Genomic DNA, 19,352 nt, shown 5'->3' with positions numbered 1-19,352 from the left:
GGAGGTGTAGGCAGACTCCCTCTTTCCCATCGCTCCATAGTGCTCACCACCCGTTCCATGGCGGTGCCGAGAGCCTGGATCATGGCCGCTTGTTGTTCGACGCGTTCTTCCATTGTTCCAGCTGGCACCGCCGCTCCTGCTGACTCCATGTGTGGTGTGTGATTCTGTCAAGGTGACGTGTATGCGATGAGCGAAGTCAAGTGCAGGACACCGAGCTACTGGCAGACGTACTTTACACAGGTTTTGCCACCAAGTACTAAGTCATGTTTTGCAGAGGGGTCAAATACTTATTTCCCTCATTAAAATGCAAATCAATTTATAACATTTTTGACATGCGTTTTTAAAATAAAAATCCAGAAAAACTCATGTCAAAACTGTTATAAATTGATTTGCATTTTAATGAGGGAAATAAGTATTTGACCCCTCTGCAAAACATGACTTAGTACTTGGTGGCAAAACCCTTGTTGGCAATCACAGAGGTCAGAAGTTTCTTGTAGTTGGCCACCAGGTTTGCACACATCTCAGGAGGGATTTTGTTCCACTCCTCTTTGCAGATCTTCTCCAAGTCATTAAGGTTTCGAGCCTGACGTTTGGCAACTCGAACCTTCAGCTCCCTCCACAGATTTTCTAAGGGATTAAGGTCTGGAGACTGGCTAGGCCACTCCAGGACCTTAATGTGCCTCTTCTTGAGCCACTCCTTTGTTGCCTTGGCCGTGTGTTTTGGATCATTATCATGCTGGAATACCCATCCACGACCCATTTTCAATGCCCTGGTGGAGGGAAGGAGGTTCTCACCCAATATTTGACGTACATGGCCCCGTCCATCGTCCCTTTAATGCAGTGAAGTTGTCCTGTCCCCTTTGCAGAAAAACACCCCCAAAGCATAATGTTTCCACCTCCATGTTTGATCGTGGGTATGGTGTTCTTGGGGTCATAGGCAGCATTCCTCCTCCTCCAAACACAGCGAGTTGAGTTGACGCCAAAGAGCTCCATTTTGGTCTCATCTGACCACAACACTTTCACCCAGTTCTCCTCTGAATCATTCAGATGTTCATTGGCAAACTTCAGACGGGCCTGTATATGTGCTTTCTTGAGCAGGGGGACCTTGCGGGCGCTGCAGGATTTCAGTCCTTCACGTCGTAGTGTGTTACCAATTGTTTCTTGGTGACTATGGTCCCAGCTGCCTTGAGATCATTGACAAGATCCTCCCGTGTAGTTCTGGGCTGATTCCTCACCGTTCTCATGATCATTGCAACTCCACGAGGTGAGATCTTGCATGGAGCCCCAGGCAGAGGGAGATTGACAGTTCTTTTGTGTTTTTTCCATTTGCGAATAATCGCACCAACTGTTGTCACCTTCTCACCAAGCTGCTTGGCGATGGTCTTGTAGCCCATTCCAGCCTTGTGTAGGTCTACAATCTTGTCCCTGACATCCTTGGAGAGCTCTTTGGTCTTGGCCATGGTGGAGAGTTTGGAATTTGATTGATTATAATAATAATAATATGTCATTTAGCAGACACTTTTATCCAAAGCGACTTACAGTCATGCGTGCATACATTTTTGTGTATGGGTGGTCCCGGGGATCTAACCCACTACCTTGGCGTTACAAGCGCCGTGCTCTACCAGCTGAGCTACAGAGGACCACAATTGATTGATTGCTTCTGTGGACAGGAGTCTTTTATACAGGTAACAAACTGAGATTAGGAGCACTCCCTTTAAGTGTGTGCTCCTAATCTCAGCTCGTTACCTGTATAAAAGACACCTGGGAGGCAGAAATCTTTCTGATTGAGAGGGGGTCAAATACTTATTTCCCTCATTAAAATGCAAATCAATTTATAACATTTTTGACATGTGTTTTTCTGGATTTGTATTGTTCTTCTGTCTCTCACTGTTCAAATAAACCTACCATTAAAATTATAGACTGATCATTTATGTTTAATTTTGTCTGGCTTAGTGTTCCAAATAAAATGAAATATTGTTTGCTCATATGAGTGCTTTTGAAATGGGATCAACAAAGATAAAACACAAAGCTCAATTGAAATAACACAAACTGCAACTAGTGGGTTTAAGATGTATGTTCTTTATTATTATTCGTAGCTATTCCATGACAGATTCAGAGAGATTCCACAGAGCAAAGAAGGTTAAGAGGCGCATCAAGGGCTCTATTCAATCAGATCCGCTTTAGCCAACATCTGCATAGCGGTTGTTTTGGCGCTGTCAGAGGTGGAACTGTGCTAGAGCTGTCAAATCCACAAGCGGCTCCTGGCATTAGACCTATAGCGGACATTGCCATTGGCTGCAAGGAGTCGCATTAAGAGAAATCCCATGCAGCCTTGTTTACAAGTTCTAACACTGGAATGTGAGATGTAATCTACACCTCGATTAGGCTGATCGAAATCATCATTATTTCATTTAATGTTTTACAATTTGAGCGTCATTATTTATATTTATACAATGGGTGGGTCTAATCCTGAATGCTGATTGGTTAAAACCGCATTCCAGCCGGTGTCTATTCCACAAGTTACCACCGGCTAAATCTATGACGTTAAAACGCAGATTTGTATAAACCTTGCTGTCTGTCTCTCCGACATTTGCAACATTGTTTGAATATTCAAATTCGATCTTCAGCTGTCCCATAGTAATGAACGTGTCGGGAGTCGGGACGAGACAGACAGACAGGCAGCGTTTCTCAGCCAGTCGAAATCATGAATCAGCTGGCATAATTTTTATGGATATATACAAAGAAATGTCAATTGAAAAAAGGTCAAATTAAACGAAGTGCAGCTAGTTTGCGGTCTTTCCAGCTTCAGTTTGAAGTGATTGTGTTAGCTGTGTTGTTGGCTAGCTCCTCTGAACAACAGTGTCCTGACGAGTGAGGACATTTTCTATGCCAGGTGAAATCGCGCCTCATTAGCTCATTGTTATGGATGTATCCAAATAAATGTCACTAGAAAACAACTTAAACAAATGCAAATGCAGCTACTTTGCTGTTATTCTGGCTGCACTTTTTGACGTGACTGTAAGTTAGCCGTAGTTGGCTAGCTAGCAAGCAAGGGATAAGAACGTTGCCAGCCATTATGGCAATGGAACATTTAGAACTAACGACTGGGTCGCGTCCATATATACAAGACAAAAAGACTGAACGACTGGGTCGCGTCTCTGGCAACCAAACCGATAGAACGAACGACCAGCCAGCTTGGGTAGCAACCCTAGATTTGTGTCAGGACTATGTCTTGTGGAAGGATGAAATAGTATGAATAAATTCATCAAAATAAGGTTTTTAATGAAAATATGTCAGTCATTATTTGAATATGTTTGTAACCCGTTGTATAAAAGTGATAATGTCCTCGAAGCCGGTGTTTTGAGGATATATTGGCACGGTTTGCCGTTCCTCGACTTTGTCTTGGGCCTATCAACACCTGTGCCAATATATCCTCCAAACACAGTCTTCTCTGGCATTATCACTTAAATAGAACTTCTAACGTGAGTGGGATGGGTGTGGCTTCGGGGACAATGATCAAGAGCAGCTGTTCTCCAATGCAGTTTCACCTCCGACACTGCCAAAACATCAGCTAGGTTGTCGGCTATCGCCGGTTAATGCTTGATCTGATTTAATGTAGGCCCAAACTGGATTACTCAATGAATTAATCAATAAACAAACACACACAAACAAAGCCATCCAATAACATAAACCCCTCCCCCTACCAAGAAAATATTTCATTAAAGCTAATATTGATTCTCAACATACAAAGCAAACGCTTCTGTTTCAATGTGCATCACATGGGACACTGCAATACATTCAAGGTATCTTACTTTGGTACAAAACTCTTCACTTTATCATTATCAACCTTGCAAACTGTTCCATTCCAAACTCATTTTCAATGACTTTACTTCTTAACGTACTGTATGTGTCTTGCACATTCCTTCTTAGTCTTCATACATCAATATTCACTCTCTCTTTTGAAATGTTAATATTGTCTTCACAATCTAAATCTATTTTGTAGATTTACCCCAAGTACTCCTGTCATCCAAGAAATTGAGCATATCATAATTGTATACAAAATTGTATGATATGACACACAGGGTAGCCATCAAACTAATATCATACTTGACAATGGAATTCAACTAGAATAATCCTGCTGAAATACTTAATTGTTAACAAACTGCTGATTAAAAACTGAAATACAATGTAATGTAAAATCAACTTCATGACACTCATCTGCCGCATCACTTCATGACTATAACACAATACATATATAACATATCTATACTATTAAATCTCTTTTGTTATACTGTTTCGATGTTGGACGATGAAGATATTAAAACAGATAATCAAGTAACTAAATTCTCAAATGTTTGTGAAACGTTCACACTTTCTTCATCTGCGTGGATGTGACTGACATGCACCTACACACATTTATTTTCCGAATAAGAAACCATTTGACAATATCTCCAAAACAAAGATACATTCTTTCTCCAAGCATCATCCTAATTTAAAAGTGGGAACCTGCATTATGAGTGTACTCATTTGCATTCTTACAGTCAAAGAGGTCCTGTTTAACTGTAGATTATTTGTCAACATGTTCAATCTGAACTCAAGGGCACTTGTAAGATACAGCATGACCCTTCCACATTATACCCTGTGACTCAAGACACCCTCAGCTACTGTGAATCTAAGGTACTGGAGGTCAAGGCAGCCTTTGTATACACAGACTTGGTATACACAAATCCTCTGCAATGTCCATTAATCATGGGAACTATAGGAAAATGTAGCCATTGACATTGTAATATATAATGATAAAGACTAAATAGGCCGAATCAGAATGTCTTTAAGAATATTTTCAGGCAGATGTGGTCCTATTCCTTGATTTGGGTTGCATTGATTGGTTGTTCACCGTTCTGGTAGCTCTTGCTGATCTTGTCTGAACCATTTAGCTAACAATTCTGTCTCAATACATTTATTCCGACTAATGTTTGTCAAGAACATTCTGATTATCAAAGATAGAAAATGCAACTGAGCACTTTGGTGTGCATACTGTAGCACCCAAAATCATGGGTAAAGATGTTATCAGTAGTGTCACTTTGTTCATAAAAAATTGCTGAGAAGAGACATCATCTCCACAAATGTCATTATCCTAGGGAAAGATAAAATTACACATGTATTAGATGTTTAGAGAAGATATATGGTTGATGTACTTGGATACAAGAGGCTCAGATGAAAACATTGTGAGATTGTTAGCATAAAAAAAGAAAGCAGAGGTTTGGAACTTTGAGCTGGCATCCAGTCCTTGAGAAACATATATCACCCCATGAAATACACAAAGAACCATTGTGTGGCTTCATGTAGGCTTAGTATATGGACTCTATGGTGGAGACAGAGAGGTTAGGTCCTCAATATTCAGAACCGGTGCTGGATTAGTGATTTTATGTCCATTTGGCTGAAAAGGTCAAGTCACACCTCATCTCACCAAGTTAGGGAGCCAAGGGCTCGGTCCAAAGACCTGCCTCATTTAGATTGCGTACTTCCTTTCAGGCAACAGCTCCTGCCTTCATGCATTTGACATATGAAGCCGTGCTCACTGTGTGACCGGTGTCATGGGCAAAGGGGGTATAGGGCTAGTGGGTGACCGGGGCGAGCTCTGGTATGACCGGAGAAGGACTTTGTGCTTTGTGGCCACCCCCGCCCGCAGGCTCTGCTGCTCGTCCAGATATTCCTTGAGGCGCGTGGTGGTAAAGGTTAGGGTCTGCCGTCGCAGCCGCATCAGGTAGGCATCCTGGAGCCATGAGTTGTTGTAGCAGTCCTTGATGGAAGGACGGGCCCTGAAACAGAGGTTACAACCAGGGTCAAGGAGCACTAACTCAAAATCACAAACTATCCCATAATTACATAAATGTAATACGACACACAATTATTTTTACATTATTCATTCATTACAAGCTATGGCAACCATTGGCAGGAAATTGCGCCGGAGGAGATGGCTGCCGTTTTACGGACTCCTAACCAATTGTGCTATTGTCTGCGTTTTTTTCGTGTTATTTGTAACTTATTTTGTACATAATGTTTCTGCCACCGTCTCTTATGACCGAAAAGAGCTTCTGGATATCAGGACAGCGATTACTCACCTCGTACTGGACAAATATTTTTTCATTAACGAGATAAGACGCAAAGGATTTTCTTCTGACACCGGCCCAAATCCCTGTCATTCGCATGAGAAAGAGACGGAGAAATCGGGGATGTAGGTCAGGGTGTCTTGTAAGGATAATAATAATAATAATAAGCCATTTAGCAGACGCTTTTATCCAAAGCGACTTACAGTCATGCGTGCATACATTTTTGTGTATGGGTGGCCGCGGGGATCGAACCCACTACCCTGGCGTTACAAGCGCCGTGCTCTACCAGCTGAGCTACAGAGGATCCGATGGCGAGTGCGTAATCTTACTCTACCATCAGTCCTATTAGCCAACGTACAATCATTGAATAACAAAATAGACAAACTAAGATCACGGATATCCTACCAACAACGGCACATAAAAAAAAAAAAAAAAGTAATATCTTATGTTTCACAGAGTCGTGGCTAAACGACGACATGGATAACATACAGCTGGAGGGATATACGCTGCATCTGCAAGATAGAACAGCTGCCTCCGGTAAGAGAAGGGGTGGCAGTCTGTGTATATTTGTAAACAACAGCTGGTGCACGAAATCTAATACTAAGGAAGTCTCGAGGTTTTGCTCGCCTGAGGTAGAGTATCTCATGATAAGCTGTAGACCACACTATTTACCAATCTATTTTATCTACCAGCATTTAAATGTGCAACCAGAGGAAAAAATACTCTAGACCACCTTTACTCCACACACAGAGACGCGTACAAAGCTCTCCCTCGCCCTCCATTTGGCAAATCTGACCATAACTCTATCCTCCTGATTCCTGCTTACAAGCAAAAACTAAAGCAGGAAGTCCAGTGACTCGCTCAATACGGAAGTGGTCAGATGACGCAGAAGCTAAGCTACAGGACAGTTTTGCATGCACAGACTGGAATATGTTCCGGGATTCTTCTGATGGCATTGAGGAGTACACCACATCAGTCACTGGCTTCATCAATAAGTGCATCGATGACGTCGTCCCCACAGTGACCGTACGTACATACCCCAAACGGAAGCCATGGATTACAGGCAGCATCCGCACTGAGCTAAAGGGTAGAGCTGCCGTTTTCAAGGAGTGGGACTCTAACCCGGACGCTATTAAGAAATTCCGCTATGCCCTCCGACGAACCATCAAACAGGCAAAGCGTCAATACAGGACTAAGATTGAATCGTACTACACCGGCTCCGACGCTCGTCGGATGTGGCAGGGCATGCAAACTATTAAAGACTACAAAGTGAAGCACAGCTTCGAGCTGCCCAGTGACACGAGCATACCAGACGAGCTAAATTACTTCTATGCTCGCTTCGAGGCAAGCAACACTGAAGCATGCATGAGAGCATCTGCTGTTCCGGATGACTGTGTGATCACGCTCTCCGTAGCCGATGTGAGTAAGACCTTTAAACAGGAAAAGGGCATGACAAAGCCTATTTCCCCTCAGGAGACTGAAAAGATTTTGCATGGGTCCTCAGATCCTCAAAAAGCTCTACAGCTGCACCATTGAGAACATCCTGACTGGTTGCATCACTGACTGGTATGGCAACTGCTCGGCCTCCAAACGCAAGGCACTACAGAGAGTAGTGAGTACAGCCCAGGACCTCTATACCAGGCGGAGTCAGACGAAGGCCCTAAAAATTGTAAAAGATTCCTGCCACCCTAGTCATAGACAGTTCTCTCTGCTACCGCATGGCAAGCGGTACCGGAGCGCCAAGTCTAGGTCCAAACGGCTTCTTAACAGCTTCTACCCCAAGCCATAAGAGTATTTGCATTGTCCCCCCCCCACCCCCTCTTTTACACTGCTGCTACTCTCTGTGCATTATCTATGCATAGCAACTTTAACTCTGTACATATTACCTCAATTACCTCAACTAAATTGTGCCCCCGCACATTGACTCTGTACCGATACCCCCTGTATATAGCCTCACTAGTGTTATTTTACTGCTGCTCTTTAATGATTATTATTTAAACATTTTTACTTATTTTCTTTTTACATAACACTTGTTTTGTTTTTTTACCGCATTGTTGGTTAAAGGCTTGTAAGTAAGCATTTCATTGTAAGGTCTACACCTGTTGTATTCGGTGCATGTGACAAATACAATTTGATTTGATCGGGTGTAAGTGTGAAGACGTCAATTCCTCAAACCTGCATTTTCAACCGCAGCAAAATATGTACAGATCAAGTTAACAACATCCAATGTATGTAATGTTGTGGAGTGAGCCAGAGGCCATTGCGTTGATTTAATTTAGTTGTGCTCCTACTTTATTGCTATGACAAAGAAAATAAGGACTAACTGCTGATGTCAGTGCGGACACTAAATAATATAATTAATGGACCAATTCATCTAAAGAAAGGGCACTTAATTGGTATCAATTATCAACTGCACTTACCAAGGGAAGCTACACAGGATCTTCTTCAAAAACAGAGAGGCACTTTGAGACACATTCTGGTAGAGTTTGACCACGTCAAACTTTGCTGCCAGGATTCTGGCTTCAGCCTCCTGTGGATCATTCTCCATGAAGGGCAACCTGCCGCTTAGCCTGAAAACGTTTCAAATGGGTTTCAAATAAACATAAGGGACAGAGCATTTGAAATGAACAAATTAACACAGTCAAAGATGAATGTGTAACAATTTGTGTGTTGAGACATTTCAATGCACTTTAAAGTTTGTATTAATGTAAAGCAGGTGTCCATCTGTTACATTGTGTAGATAGCTGCACTGTTCTTGTCAGTTCCACTTCAGCTCAGGAAATTAAGTGAAAATGGATTCATTACTTTAAAAAAACCTTACAGAACTGTATAGAGACAAATCGCTACTTATGAATGGTACTTGAATGAACTGGGAATTGGCTTGAGTTTCAAATGAGTTCAAATGGCATTGGCCCAAAGCCTTGGCCATACTCACATGATGAAGGTCAACACACCCACACTCCAAATATCAGCCGGAGGGCCCACCACATCCCCTTTCAACATCTCAGGAGCTTTAGGGAAAGGTTAGGAAAAAGAGAACAGGTTAGGCAAAGGTTCGTTTGAGAACGTTCAGGCATTCAGGACACATAAAGGGGCGCAACTAGGGTGTGTTCACATACTGTACCTGGTATTAACATATGATTAATCTGTTCACCGCTGCATCTGTACATGGTATTATAAGCCATCCCTTACCGTCTGTGTCCACATTGTGTCACAGAGACAGAGCGGTTGGCTACAGAGCATTTGCTGCACAGAACACATTTTGCTTGAAATTGAAATTCCCTGTTAAAAAATGTCATTTTAATCAATATTATTATACACAATGATTTCCTATTATACATGTTTGATTGATAAGTTGAATCAGGTATGTTAGTGCCAGGCTAAAACAATAACTTTCAACCCCTATGTTTCAACCATCAGGATTGGGTTGAGACACACCGATTTACATCATTCTCATGACTTACACATATACTCCAGAGTTCCAACAGGTGGGTTGAACTGCTTGAGGAAGAGTGGATTAAAAGTCTGGGCACTGCCAAAGTCGATGATCTTCACCACGTTCATGTAGGTGATGATGATGTTCTCCGGCTTGATGTCTAAGTGCAGGATGCAGCGGTTGTGCAGGTAGTCCAAACCCTGCAGGACCTGAACGACGTAGCCCACCACGTCATCCTCTGAGTAGCGGAATCTAGGGGGACAACAAAGGATGAGAGTGTTGGGGTCAATTCCATTTCAATTCTATCAATTGAGAAAGTAAACTGAAATTTCAATTTCTTCTGATTTGACTTAAATTTAATTTATTTGGGTATAAAAAAAAGTATACCACAAAATATGCATTGCATCCCCAGATGATAGCCCTTCAAAGCATTAATTGAAACACTCATTTCCAAAGTGGTCCTTGATGGTAAATTGCTTTTCAATGAAGAAATCAAATGGAATTGACCCCAACCCTGGCCCAGGGACACTACACTGAGCAAAAGTAATCATTACACACAAAATCATACAACAGAAATAAGCTAATTATTTCCATTAGTTGGTACACGTAAGAATTAGTGCTGTGTGACCTGTCGATGAGGCTGTAGAGGAGCTCTTTCCCACTGCAGCACTCCGAGATGAGCACCAGATAGCGGGGCGTGACATAGGCTTCGTGCAGAGCCATGATCTTGTCGTGGTGGAGGGACTTGAGGATGTCGTACTCCTGCAGCACCATCTGTTTGCTGTCTGCCTCGTAGGGCACGATCTTAGCCATGAACAGGTTGCCCGTGGCGTTCTCTCTACACTCTCGGATCACGCCAAAGCGGCCCCTTTAAGACAAACAAAGAGACAACCTTGAGTTGACACTTCAAAAAAAGCCAGCAAGTATAACTGTGTACAAACCTTTAAAATGTTGTATAATGAGGCTTATAATATAGACTGTATGATGTCTCTCTAAATGTATCAACATTACAACTGACTCAATAGTCATTCTAACTGAATTAGAGATTGAACCCCTACCTACAGTGAGGGGAAAAAAGTATTTGATCCCCTGCTGATTTTGTACGTTTGCCCACTTACAAAGAAATTATCAGTCTATAATTTTAATGGTAGGTTTATTTGAACAGTGAGAGACAGAATAACAACAAAATAATCCAGAAAAACGCTTTTAAAAAATGTTAGCAATTGATTTGCACTTTAATGAGGGAAAGAAGTATTTGACCCCTCTGCAAAACATGACTTAGAACTTGGTGGCAAAACCCTTGTTGGCAATCACAGAGGTCAGACGTTTCTTGTAGTTGGCCACCAGGTTTGCACACATCTCAGGAGGGATTTTGTTCCACTCCTCTTTGCAGATCTTCTCCAAGTCATTAAGGTTTCGAGCCTGACGTTTGGCAACTCGAACCTTCAGCTCCCTCCACAGATTTTCTATGGAATTAAGGTCTGGAGACTGGCCACTCCTTTGTTGCCACTCCAGGACCTTAATGTGCTTCTTCTTGAGCCACTCCTTTGTTGCCTTGGCCTTGTGTTTTGGGTCATTGTCATGCTGGAATTCCCATCCACGACCCATTTTCAATGCCCTGTCTGAGGGAAGAAGGTTCTCACCCAAGATTTGACAGTACATGGCGCCGTCCATCGTCCCTTTGATGCGGTGAAGTTGTCCTGTCCCCTTAGCAGAAAAACACCCCCAAAGCATAATGTTTCCACCTCCATGTTTGACGGTGGGGATGGTGTTCTTAGGGTCATAGGCAGCATTCCTCCTCCTCCAAACACGGTGAGTTGAGTTGATGCCAAAGAGCTCCATTTTGGTCTCATCTGACCACAACACTTTCACCCAGTTCTCCTCTGAATCATTCAGATGTTCATTGGCAAACTTCAGACGGGCCTGTATATGTGCTTTCTTGAGCAGGGGGACCTTGCGAGCGCTGCAGGATTTCAGTCCTTCACGGCGTAGTGTGTTACCAATTGTTTTCTTGGTGACTATGGTCCCAGCTGCCTTGAGATCATTGACAAGATCCTCCCGTGTAGTTCTGGGCTGATTCCTCACCGTTCTCATGATCATTGCAACTCCACGAGGTGAGATCTTGCATGGAGCCCCAGGCCGAGGGAGATTGACAGTTATTTTGTGTTTCTTCCATTTGCGAATAATCGCACCAACTGTTGTCACCTTCTCACCAAGCTGCTTGGCGATGGTTTTGTAACCCATTCCAGCCTTGTGTAGGTCTACAATCTTGTCCCTGACATCCTTGGAGAGCTCTTTGGTCTTGACCATGGTGGACAGTTTGGAATCAGATTGATTGAATTCTTCTGTGGACAGATGTCTTTTATACAGGTAACAAACTGAGATTAGGAGCACTCCCTTTAAGAGTGTGCGCCTAATCTCAGCTCGTTACCTGTATAAAAGACACCTGGGAGCCAGAAATCTTTCTGATTGAGAGGGGGTCAAATACTTATTTCCCTCATTAAAATGCAAATCAATTTATATATAAATAATGTGTTTTTTCTGGATTTTTTTGTTGTTATTCTGTCTCTCACTGTTCAAATAAACCTACCATTAAAATTATAGACTGATCATTTCTTTGTCAGTGGGCAAACGTACAAAATCAGCAGGGGATCAAATACTTTTTTCCCTCACTGTACATGTACAAATTACCTCGACTAACCTGTACCCCCGCACATTGACTCAGTACCGGTACCCCTTGTATATAGCCTTTTTATTGTTATTTTATTATTGTTCTTTCCAGGGAAATGCATTAAATAGATAATAATAATGATAATAATAATAATAATAGTAATCATAATAATAATAATAATATACTGACCAAAAATATAAACGCAACATGTAAAGTGTTGGTCCCATGTTTTATGAGCTGAAATAAAAGATTCCAGAAATGTTTCAAACGTACAAAAAACAAATATTTTCAAATTCTTTGCAAAAAGGTTTTGTGCTGGGGACAATAAAAGGCCACCGTAAAATGTGCAGTTTTGACACGTAAGACAATGCCACAGATGTCTAAAGTTTTGAGGGAGCGTGCAATTGGCATGCTGACTGCAGGAATGTCCACCAGAGCTGTTGCCAGATAATTTAATGTTAATTTCTCTATAATAAGCCGCCTCCAACGTCGTTTTAGAGAATTTGGCAGTACGCCCAACCGGCCTTACAACCACAGACCACGTGTAACCACGTCAGCCCAGGACCTCCACATTCGGCTTCTTCACCTGCGGGATCGTCTGAGATCAGCCACCCAGACAGCTGATGAAACTGTGGGTTTGCACAACCGTAGCATTTCTGCACAAACTGTCAGAAACGGTCTGAGGGATACTCGTCTTTGTGCTCGTCGTCCTCACCAGTGTCTTGACCTGACTGCAGTTCGGCGTCGTAACTGACTTCAGTGGGCAAATGCTCACCTTCGATTGCCACTGGCACGCTGGAGAAGTGTGCTCTTCACGGTTGAATCCCAGTTTCAACTGTACCGGGCAGATGGCAGACAGCGTGTATGGCATCGTGTGGGTGAGCGGTTTGCTGCTGTAAACGTTGTGAACAGAGTGCCGCATGGTGGCGGTGGGGTTATAGTATGGGCATGCATAAGAAATGGACAACGAACACAATTGCATTTGATCAATGGCAATTTGAATGCACAGACATGTTTGGGATGCTCTGGATCGACGCGTACAGCAGCATGTTCCAGTTTCCACCAATATCCAGCAACTTTACTGCTGAAGCGCGTAAATATTGTCTGTCCTCGATTGCAACACTCACTACAGAGTTCCAAACTGCCTCTGGAAGCAACGTCAGCACAAGAACTGTTCGTCGGGAGATTAATGAAATGGAACTGTGGAAACGCGTTCTTTGGCGTGATGAATCACGCTTTACCATTTTGCAGTCCGACGGACAAATCTGGGTTTGGTGGATGCAAGGAGAACGCTACCTGCCCGAATGCATAGTGCCAACTTAAAAGTTTGGTTGAGGAGGAATAATGGTCTGGGGCTGTTTTTCATGGTAACGCTACAGCATACATTGACATTCTAGACGATTCTGTGCTTCCAACATTGGGGCAACAGCTTGGGGAAGGCCCTTTCCTGTTTCAGTATAACAATGCCCCCGTGCACAAAGCGAGGTCCATACAGAAATGGTTTGTCGAGATCGGTGTGGAAGAACTTGACTAGCCTGCACAGAGCCCTGACCTCAACCTCATCTAACAACTTTGGGATGAATTGGAACGCCGGCTGCAAGCCACGCCTAATTGCCCAACATCAGTGCCCGACCTCACTAATGCTCGTGTCTGAATGGAAGGAAGTCCCCGCAGCAATGTTCCAACATCTAGTGGAAAGCCTTCCCAGAAGAGTGTAAGCTGTTATAGCAGCAAAGGGGGGACCAACTCCATATTAATGCCCATGATTTTGGAAAGAGATGTTCAACAAGCAGGTGTCCACATACTTTTGGTAAAGTAGTGTATCTGTGACCAACAGATGCATATCTGTATTCCCAGTCATGTGAAATCCATAGATTACGGCCTAATGAATTTATTTCAATTTATTTATTTCCTTATATGAACTGTTACTCAGTAAAATCTTTGAAATTGTTGCATGTTGCATTTATATTTTTGTTCAGTGTAATAACGCAGTTATGGATAGTCTTGAAATGCTGTCTCTACAATATCCCTGAGCATATCGCAGTGGGAGCATTGTGGACATGACTTTTTACATCTTTACCTGGCCTTCTCATCCATGAAGGTGTATGGTTTCTGGGGCACTCCCTGGCGCAGGGAGCTCTCACCAGGGCGTCCCCCCAAGGGCGTCTTGCGTCCTGACGGGGTGCCGGAGGGGGTCATCCGCCCAGACGGGGTCATACGTGTGGGTGTAACCCCACCATCCCCTACAGGACTCATGCTGGAAACCAGCACCACCGGGGGGGAGATGGGGGTGGAGGAGGATGGTGGGATGACGCGCGCCGTGGTAGCCGGTATTGGCGCATACATGGGCAAAGACGAAATGGGTTTGCCAATGGCGGTGGGAGGGACCACAGGTGGGGGTGGGGTCTTAGTCATGGGAGAGACGATATTGACGGGACTCTGGGGTTTGGGGAGAACGACAGGAGGAGCGAGCTTGGTTACGGTTGCCAGTTGAGACGGTGCCGATTTCGTGACGTTGATGTTGAGGGTGGTCTTGGCTTTGGCCGGGGCGGGAGCGGACTGAGCTGGAGATGGGATTTGGATCTCAGGGATGGCCCGATGGGACTGGGCCGCATGAATAACAATGGGGGCGGAGGCGGCGCTGGTTAGGGTCTGAGGGACTGAGGGTTTGGAATCAACAGGTTTAAAAGCGGGGATAGAAGCAGTAGACTTGGCCGCTGGTACAGCAGGAGCGGGAGGAGCAGCAGCAGAGGGGGGTGGGGTCTGTGTGGATGGGGAAAAAGATGGGGTCGGGGTCGGAACTTTACTAGGCACAGGCTTCATGGAGGGGACGGTAATTGTTGACGTTTTGACAACTGGTGCTGCAGGACCTGTCTTCACAACGACTGATCCACTGGATTTTGTTGGCACTGTTGATTCAGAACAACATGTTTTTAGTATCACTAAAGGAAAACAATCCAGGTTTATCAAGTGAGCACTCTCGTAAAATGACTTTGCTATGAAACATTCATATTTAAAAGGAGTTTGTCAATCTCCAGGTGCCTAAAGTACATCATACATGTGTGCAAACATTTAAACCACATGGAAAATAAATGTATGATAGTGATGTATGAAGTGGCATACTGTATTACCATTAGATCTTCATACTAGAATGTAGTACATACCTGAGGCGTCCAGGCACACTAACTCTGAGAGGTTACTGTAGGGTCCTTGGCCTGCCTTGTTCACACACGCCACTCTAAACCTGAAATTGCCCCTTCCTGGCAAGTCAACCACATTGTAGTAACAGTCAGCCACTCCAGTGGCCACGATAAGCCAGTTACTCTCACCTGGGGGAGAAAGACCATTGACATACATTTACGTGTTCATGTTTACATTTAATTTAGAAAGACACATTTCAATAATTGTCAGAGAATAAGTTAATGGAAGGCAGTTATTTTGAATGAATCATTGGCATAATACAACTTTAATGTCTCTCATGTCACCCCACTCCTCCGCACACTCCACTGGCTTCCATTAAAAGCTTGCATCCACTACAATAACATGTTGCTTACCTACGGAACAGCAAGAGGAACTGCCCCTCCCTAACTTCAGGCTATGCTCAAACCCTACACCCCAACCCGAGCACTCCGTTCTGCCATCTCAGATCTCTTGTGTGAGTGTGTGTGACACCATGACTCACCCTCTGCTTTTCTCTCCAGAGAGTAGGTGCAAGGGGCCATAGTGTCTGAGGGCCTCCAGAGGACCAGGGCAGTGTTCTTATAGCGCTGGGGAACCTCAGGAGTCCCAGGACGATTGGGTAGCCCTAGTAGGGCAGAGAGGTATACAGTTGAAGTTGGAAGTTTACATACACCTTAGCCAAATACAATTAAAATCAGTTTTTCACAATTTCTGACATTTAATCCTAGTAAAAATTCCCTGTCTTAGGTCAGTTAGGATCACCAATTTATTTTAAAAATGTGAAATGTCAGAATAATAGCAGAGAGAATGATTTATTTCAGCTTTTATTTCTTTCATCACATTCCCAGTGGGTCAGAAGTTTACATACACTCAATTAGTATTTGGTAGCATTGCCTTTAAGTTGTTTAACTTGGGTCAAACGTTTCGGGTAGCCTTCCACAAGCTTCCCACAATAAGTTGGGTGAATTTTGGCCCATTTCTCCTGACAGAGCGAGTGTAACTGAGTCAGTTTTTGTAGGCCTCCTTGCTCACACACACTTTTTCAGTTCTGCCCACAAATGTTCTATAGGATTGAGGTCAGGGCTTTGTGATGGCCACTCCAATACCTTGACTTTGTTGTCCTTAAGCCATTTTGCCACAACTTTGGAAGTATGCTTGGGGTCATTGTCCATTTGGAAGACCCATTTGTGACCAAGCTTTAACTTCCTGACTGATGTCTTGAGATGTTGCTTCAATATTTCCACATAATTTTCCTTCCTCATGATGCCATCTATTTTGTGAAGTGCACCAGTCCCTCCTGCAGCAAAGCAACCCCACAGCATGATGCTGCCACCCCCGTGCTTCACGGTTGGGATGGTGTTCTTCGGCTTGCAAGCCTTCCCCTTTTTCCTCCAAACATAACGATGGTCATTATGGCCAAACAGTTCTATTTTTGTTTCATCAGACCAGAGGACATTTCTCCAAAAAGTACAATCTTTGTCCCCATGTGCAGCTGCAAACCGTAGTCCTGCATTTATATGGCGGTTTTGGAGCAGTGGCTTCTTCCTTGCTGAGCGGCCTTTCAGGTTATGTCGATATAGAACTCGTTTTCCTGTGGATATAGATACTTTTGTACCTGTTTCCTCCAGCAATTTCACAAGGTCCTTTGCTGTTGTTCTGGGATTGATTTGCACTTTTCGCACCAAAGTACGTTAATCTCTAGGAGACAGAACGCGTCTCCTTCCTGAGCGGTATGACAGCTGCGTGGTCCCATGGTGTTTATACTTGCATACTATTGTTTGTACAGATGAACGTGGTACCTTCAGGCGTTTGGAAATTGCTCCCAAGGATGAACCAGATTTGTGGAGGTCTACAATGTTTTTTTTGAGGTCTTGGCTGATTTATTTTAATTTTCCCATGATGTCAAGCAAAGAGGCACTGAGTTTGAAGGTAGGCCTTGAAATACATCCACAGGTACACCTCCAGTTGACTCAAATGATGTTCAGAAGCTTCTAAAGCCATGACATCATTTTCTGGAATTTTCCAAACTTCTGACCCACTGGCATTGTGATACAGTGAATTATAAGTGAAATAATCTGTCTGTTGTTGGAAAAATTACTTGTGTCATGCACAAAGTAGATGTCCTAACCGACTTGCCAAAACTATAGCTTGTTAACAAGAAATTTGTGGAGTGGTTGAATAACATGTTATAATGACTCCAACCTAAGTGTATGTAAACTTCCGACTTCAACTCAGTCCTGTTCAATCAATACCAATAAATGTGTTTCAAATTATTAGGCCTAAATAAAGAAGATTTTCAGTTGTGAGAGCGTTTGTCTAAAGATAGATCAATATCAAGTTGATGGGAATTCATTTGGTATCATTTTGTGAAGTGACAGAATTCAAAAGGAATTTGCGCTAGAATAGGTTAGTTGGAACAACTGAGCTGGCCAAGGGGTCTATCCACACCTAAATAATAGAGAGGGAAACACTAATATAGAAAACCAACAAATAACCCTGAAATTGAGAGTAGTTGAGAGGTCGTGTGGAGGGCTCTGTCCTTACTTAATTTTTTGATTTTTATTTTCTATGGTGGAGGGTTAACACACTGTTAGTTTAGCGGTACCCACTGTTTTTTTCTTTTCAAAGATAGGGAGGAAGAGCACAGAGATTTAGTTTCCTGAGGTTTGAACAATGTGGTGTGCGTGATGGCTTCACTCCTAGCGCGGAGGAGACGCTGTCGTTACGGCATGGATTCAGGTGTGTTCCTGAGAATGGAGTTAAGGTGGAGGAGGTTCTGCTCGCGGTCAGCGAACAGGTAGGAGCTGAATTTATACATTCCGCATCCAGAATGAACAAAGCTGTGGTTGTGTTCATGAAAAGAGCACATTTTGGAGGGTAGGCTCATTGCTAGGTGGTAGTTGCAAATCTGTCTCTGTTTATTACGGATGATCAAATCCGGAAAGAGCTGAGTCGTTTTGGTAAGATTGCTAGCAGTTTTCATGTAATGTCGGCAGATTTTCAGTCAGATGCTGTTAAGCGTGTTGTTTCATTCCGGAAGCAAGCGTTCATGTTTCTGAATAACAATGAGCAACAGTTAAATGTGCATTTTAAAGTGAGGAATGGGGAGGGGCTGGGTCTTGTAATGCTATAGATGGTGGTGTAGCTGAGGCTGGATCTAGTCATGCTATGGATGGTGGTGTAGATGAGGCTGGGCCTAGTCATGCTAGAGATGGTGGTGTAGATGAGGCTGGGTCTAGTCAGGCTATAGATGGTGGTGTAACTGAGACTGGGTCTAGTCATGTCATGGATGGTGGTGTAGATGAGGCTGGGCCTAGTCAGGTTATGCTAGTGGATGAGGAGAGTATAGCGGGGAAGGGTAAGCAACTAGGGGGGGTGGAGGAGGGTGTCAAGCGGAAGAGGAAAAAGGGGAAGAAGAAAGGAGGTGGGAGGTGGGAGGGGAGAGGCTGGTGTGGTCAAAGGCACCAAGGATGGTCAAGGTGTGAGGGGGGCTCAGTAGGCCAGTCTGGGTGAGACAGGGCATTAGACAAGGATGCCCTCTATCGGGGCAGTTTCATACACTAGCCATTGAGCCTTTTTTGGGCCTGCTATGCAGGAGACTGCAGGGAGTGTGCTGGACAGGCATGGGTGTGTTGATAGGCATAGCAGTTTCTGCATATGCAGATTATGTTTCTGTGATGGTCAGGGATGGGCAGGATATGCAGGCACTAGAGACTAGTCTGAAGATGTATGAGGGAGCTTCACCAGGAAGAACTGGCAGGGGCTGTCACAGGCATTGGTGTCAAGACTGGCCAGGTGGATGTGGCTCCTGTCCCAAGTGTCATATAGAGGGAGGGTGTTGATAATCAACAACCTGGCGGCATCTTCCCTGTGGCATAAACTGGCTGTCCTCAACTCCCTCGCCGGTCTGCTCGCAGACCTGCAATGCAAGCTTGTGGATTTTTTCTGGTCGGGC

At 43.8% G+C, this 19,352-nt stretch overlaps 1 protein-coding gene across 1 annotated transcript in view; it reads right to left on the bottom strand.

Moving 5' to 3' along the window:
- Positions 1-3,311: 3,311 nt before the first annotated feature.
- The window catches only part of LOC121536084 (striated muscle preferentially expressed protein kinase-like), a 119,244-nt gene continuing 103,203 nt past the window's right edge, over positions 3,312-19,352 (bottom strand). The window contains exons 34-41 of the mRNA XM_045206532.1: positions 15,900-16,022; positions 15,382-15,546; positions 14,298-15,126; positions 10,175-10,414; positions 9,575-9,798; positions 9,046-9,121; positions 8,531-8,680; positions 3,312-5,819 (exon numbers count right to left, since the gene is read on the bottom strand). Of these exons, the coding sequence (XP_045062467.1) occupies positions 5,576-5,819; positions 8,531-8,680; positions 9,046-9,121; positions 9,575-9,798; positions 10,175-10,414; positions 14,298-15,126; positions 15,382-15,546; positions 15,900-16,022 (2,051 nt within the window). The 3' untranslated portion in view covers positions 3,312-5,575. The remainder of the gene's footprint in view (positions 5,820-8,530; positions 8,681-9,045; positions 9,122-9,574; positions 9,799-10,174; positions 10,415-14,297; positions 15,127-15,381; positions 15,547-15,899; positions 16,023-19,352) is intronic.

This window comes from Coregonus clupeaformis, chromosome 23 (genome assembly GCF_020615455.1).
Source record: "Coregonus clupeaformis isolate EN_2021a chromosome 23, ASM2061545v1, whole genome shotgun sequence".
In the NCBI taxonomy this organism is placed as follows: Eukaryota; Metazoa; Chordata; class Actinopteri; order Salmoniformes; family Salmonidae; genus Coregonus; species Coregonus clupeaformis.
The sequence above is the reverse complement of the archived record's forward strand: the minus strand, read 5'-3'. Positions and strand labels throughout refer to the sequence as shown.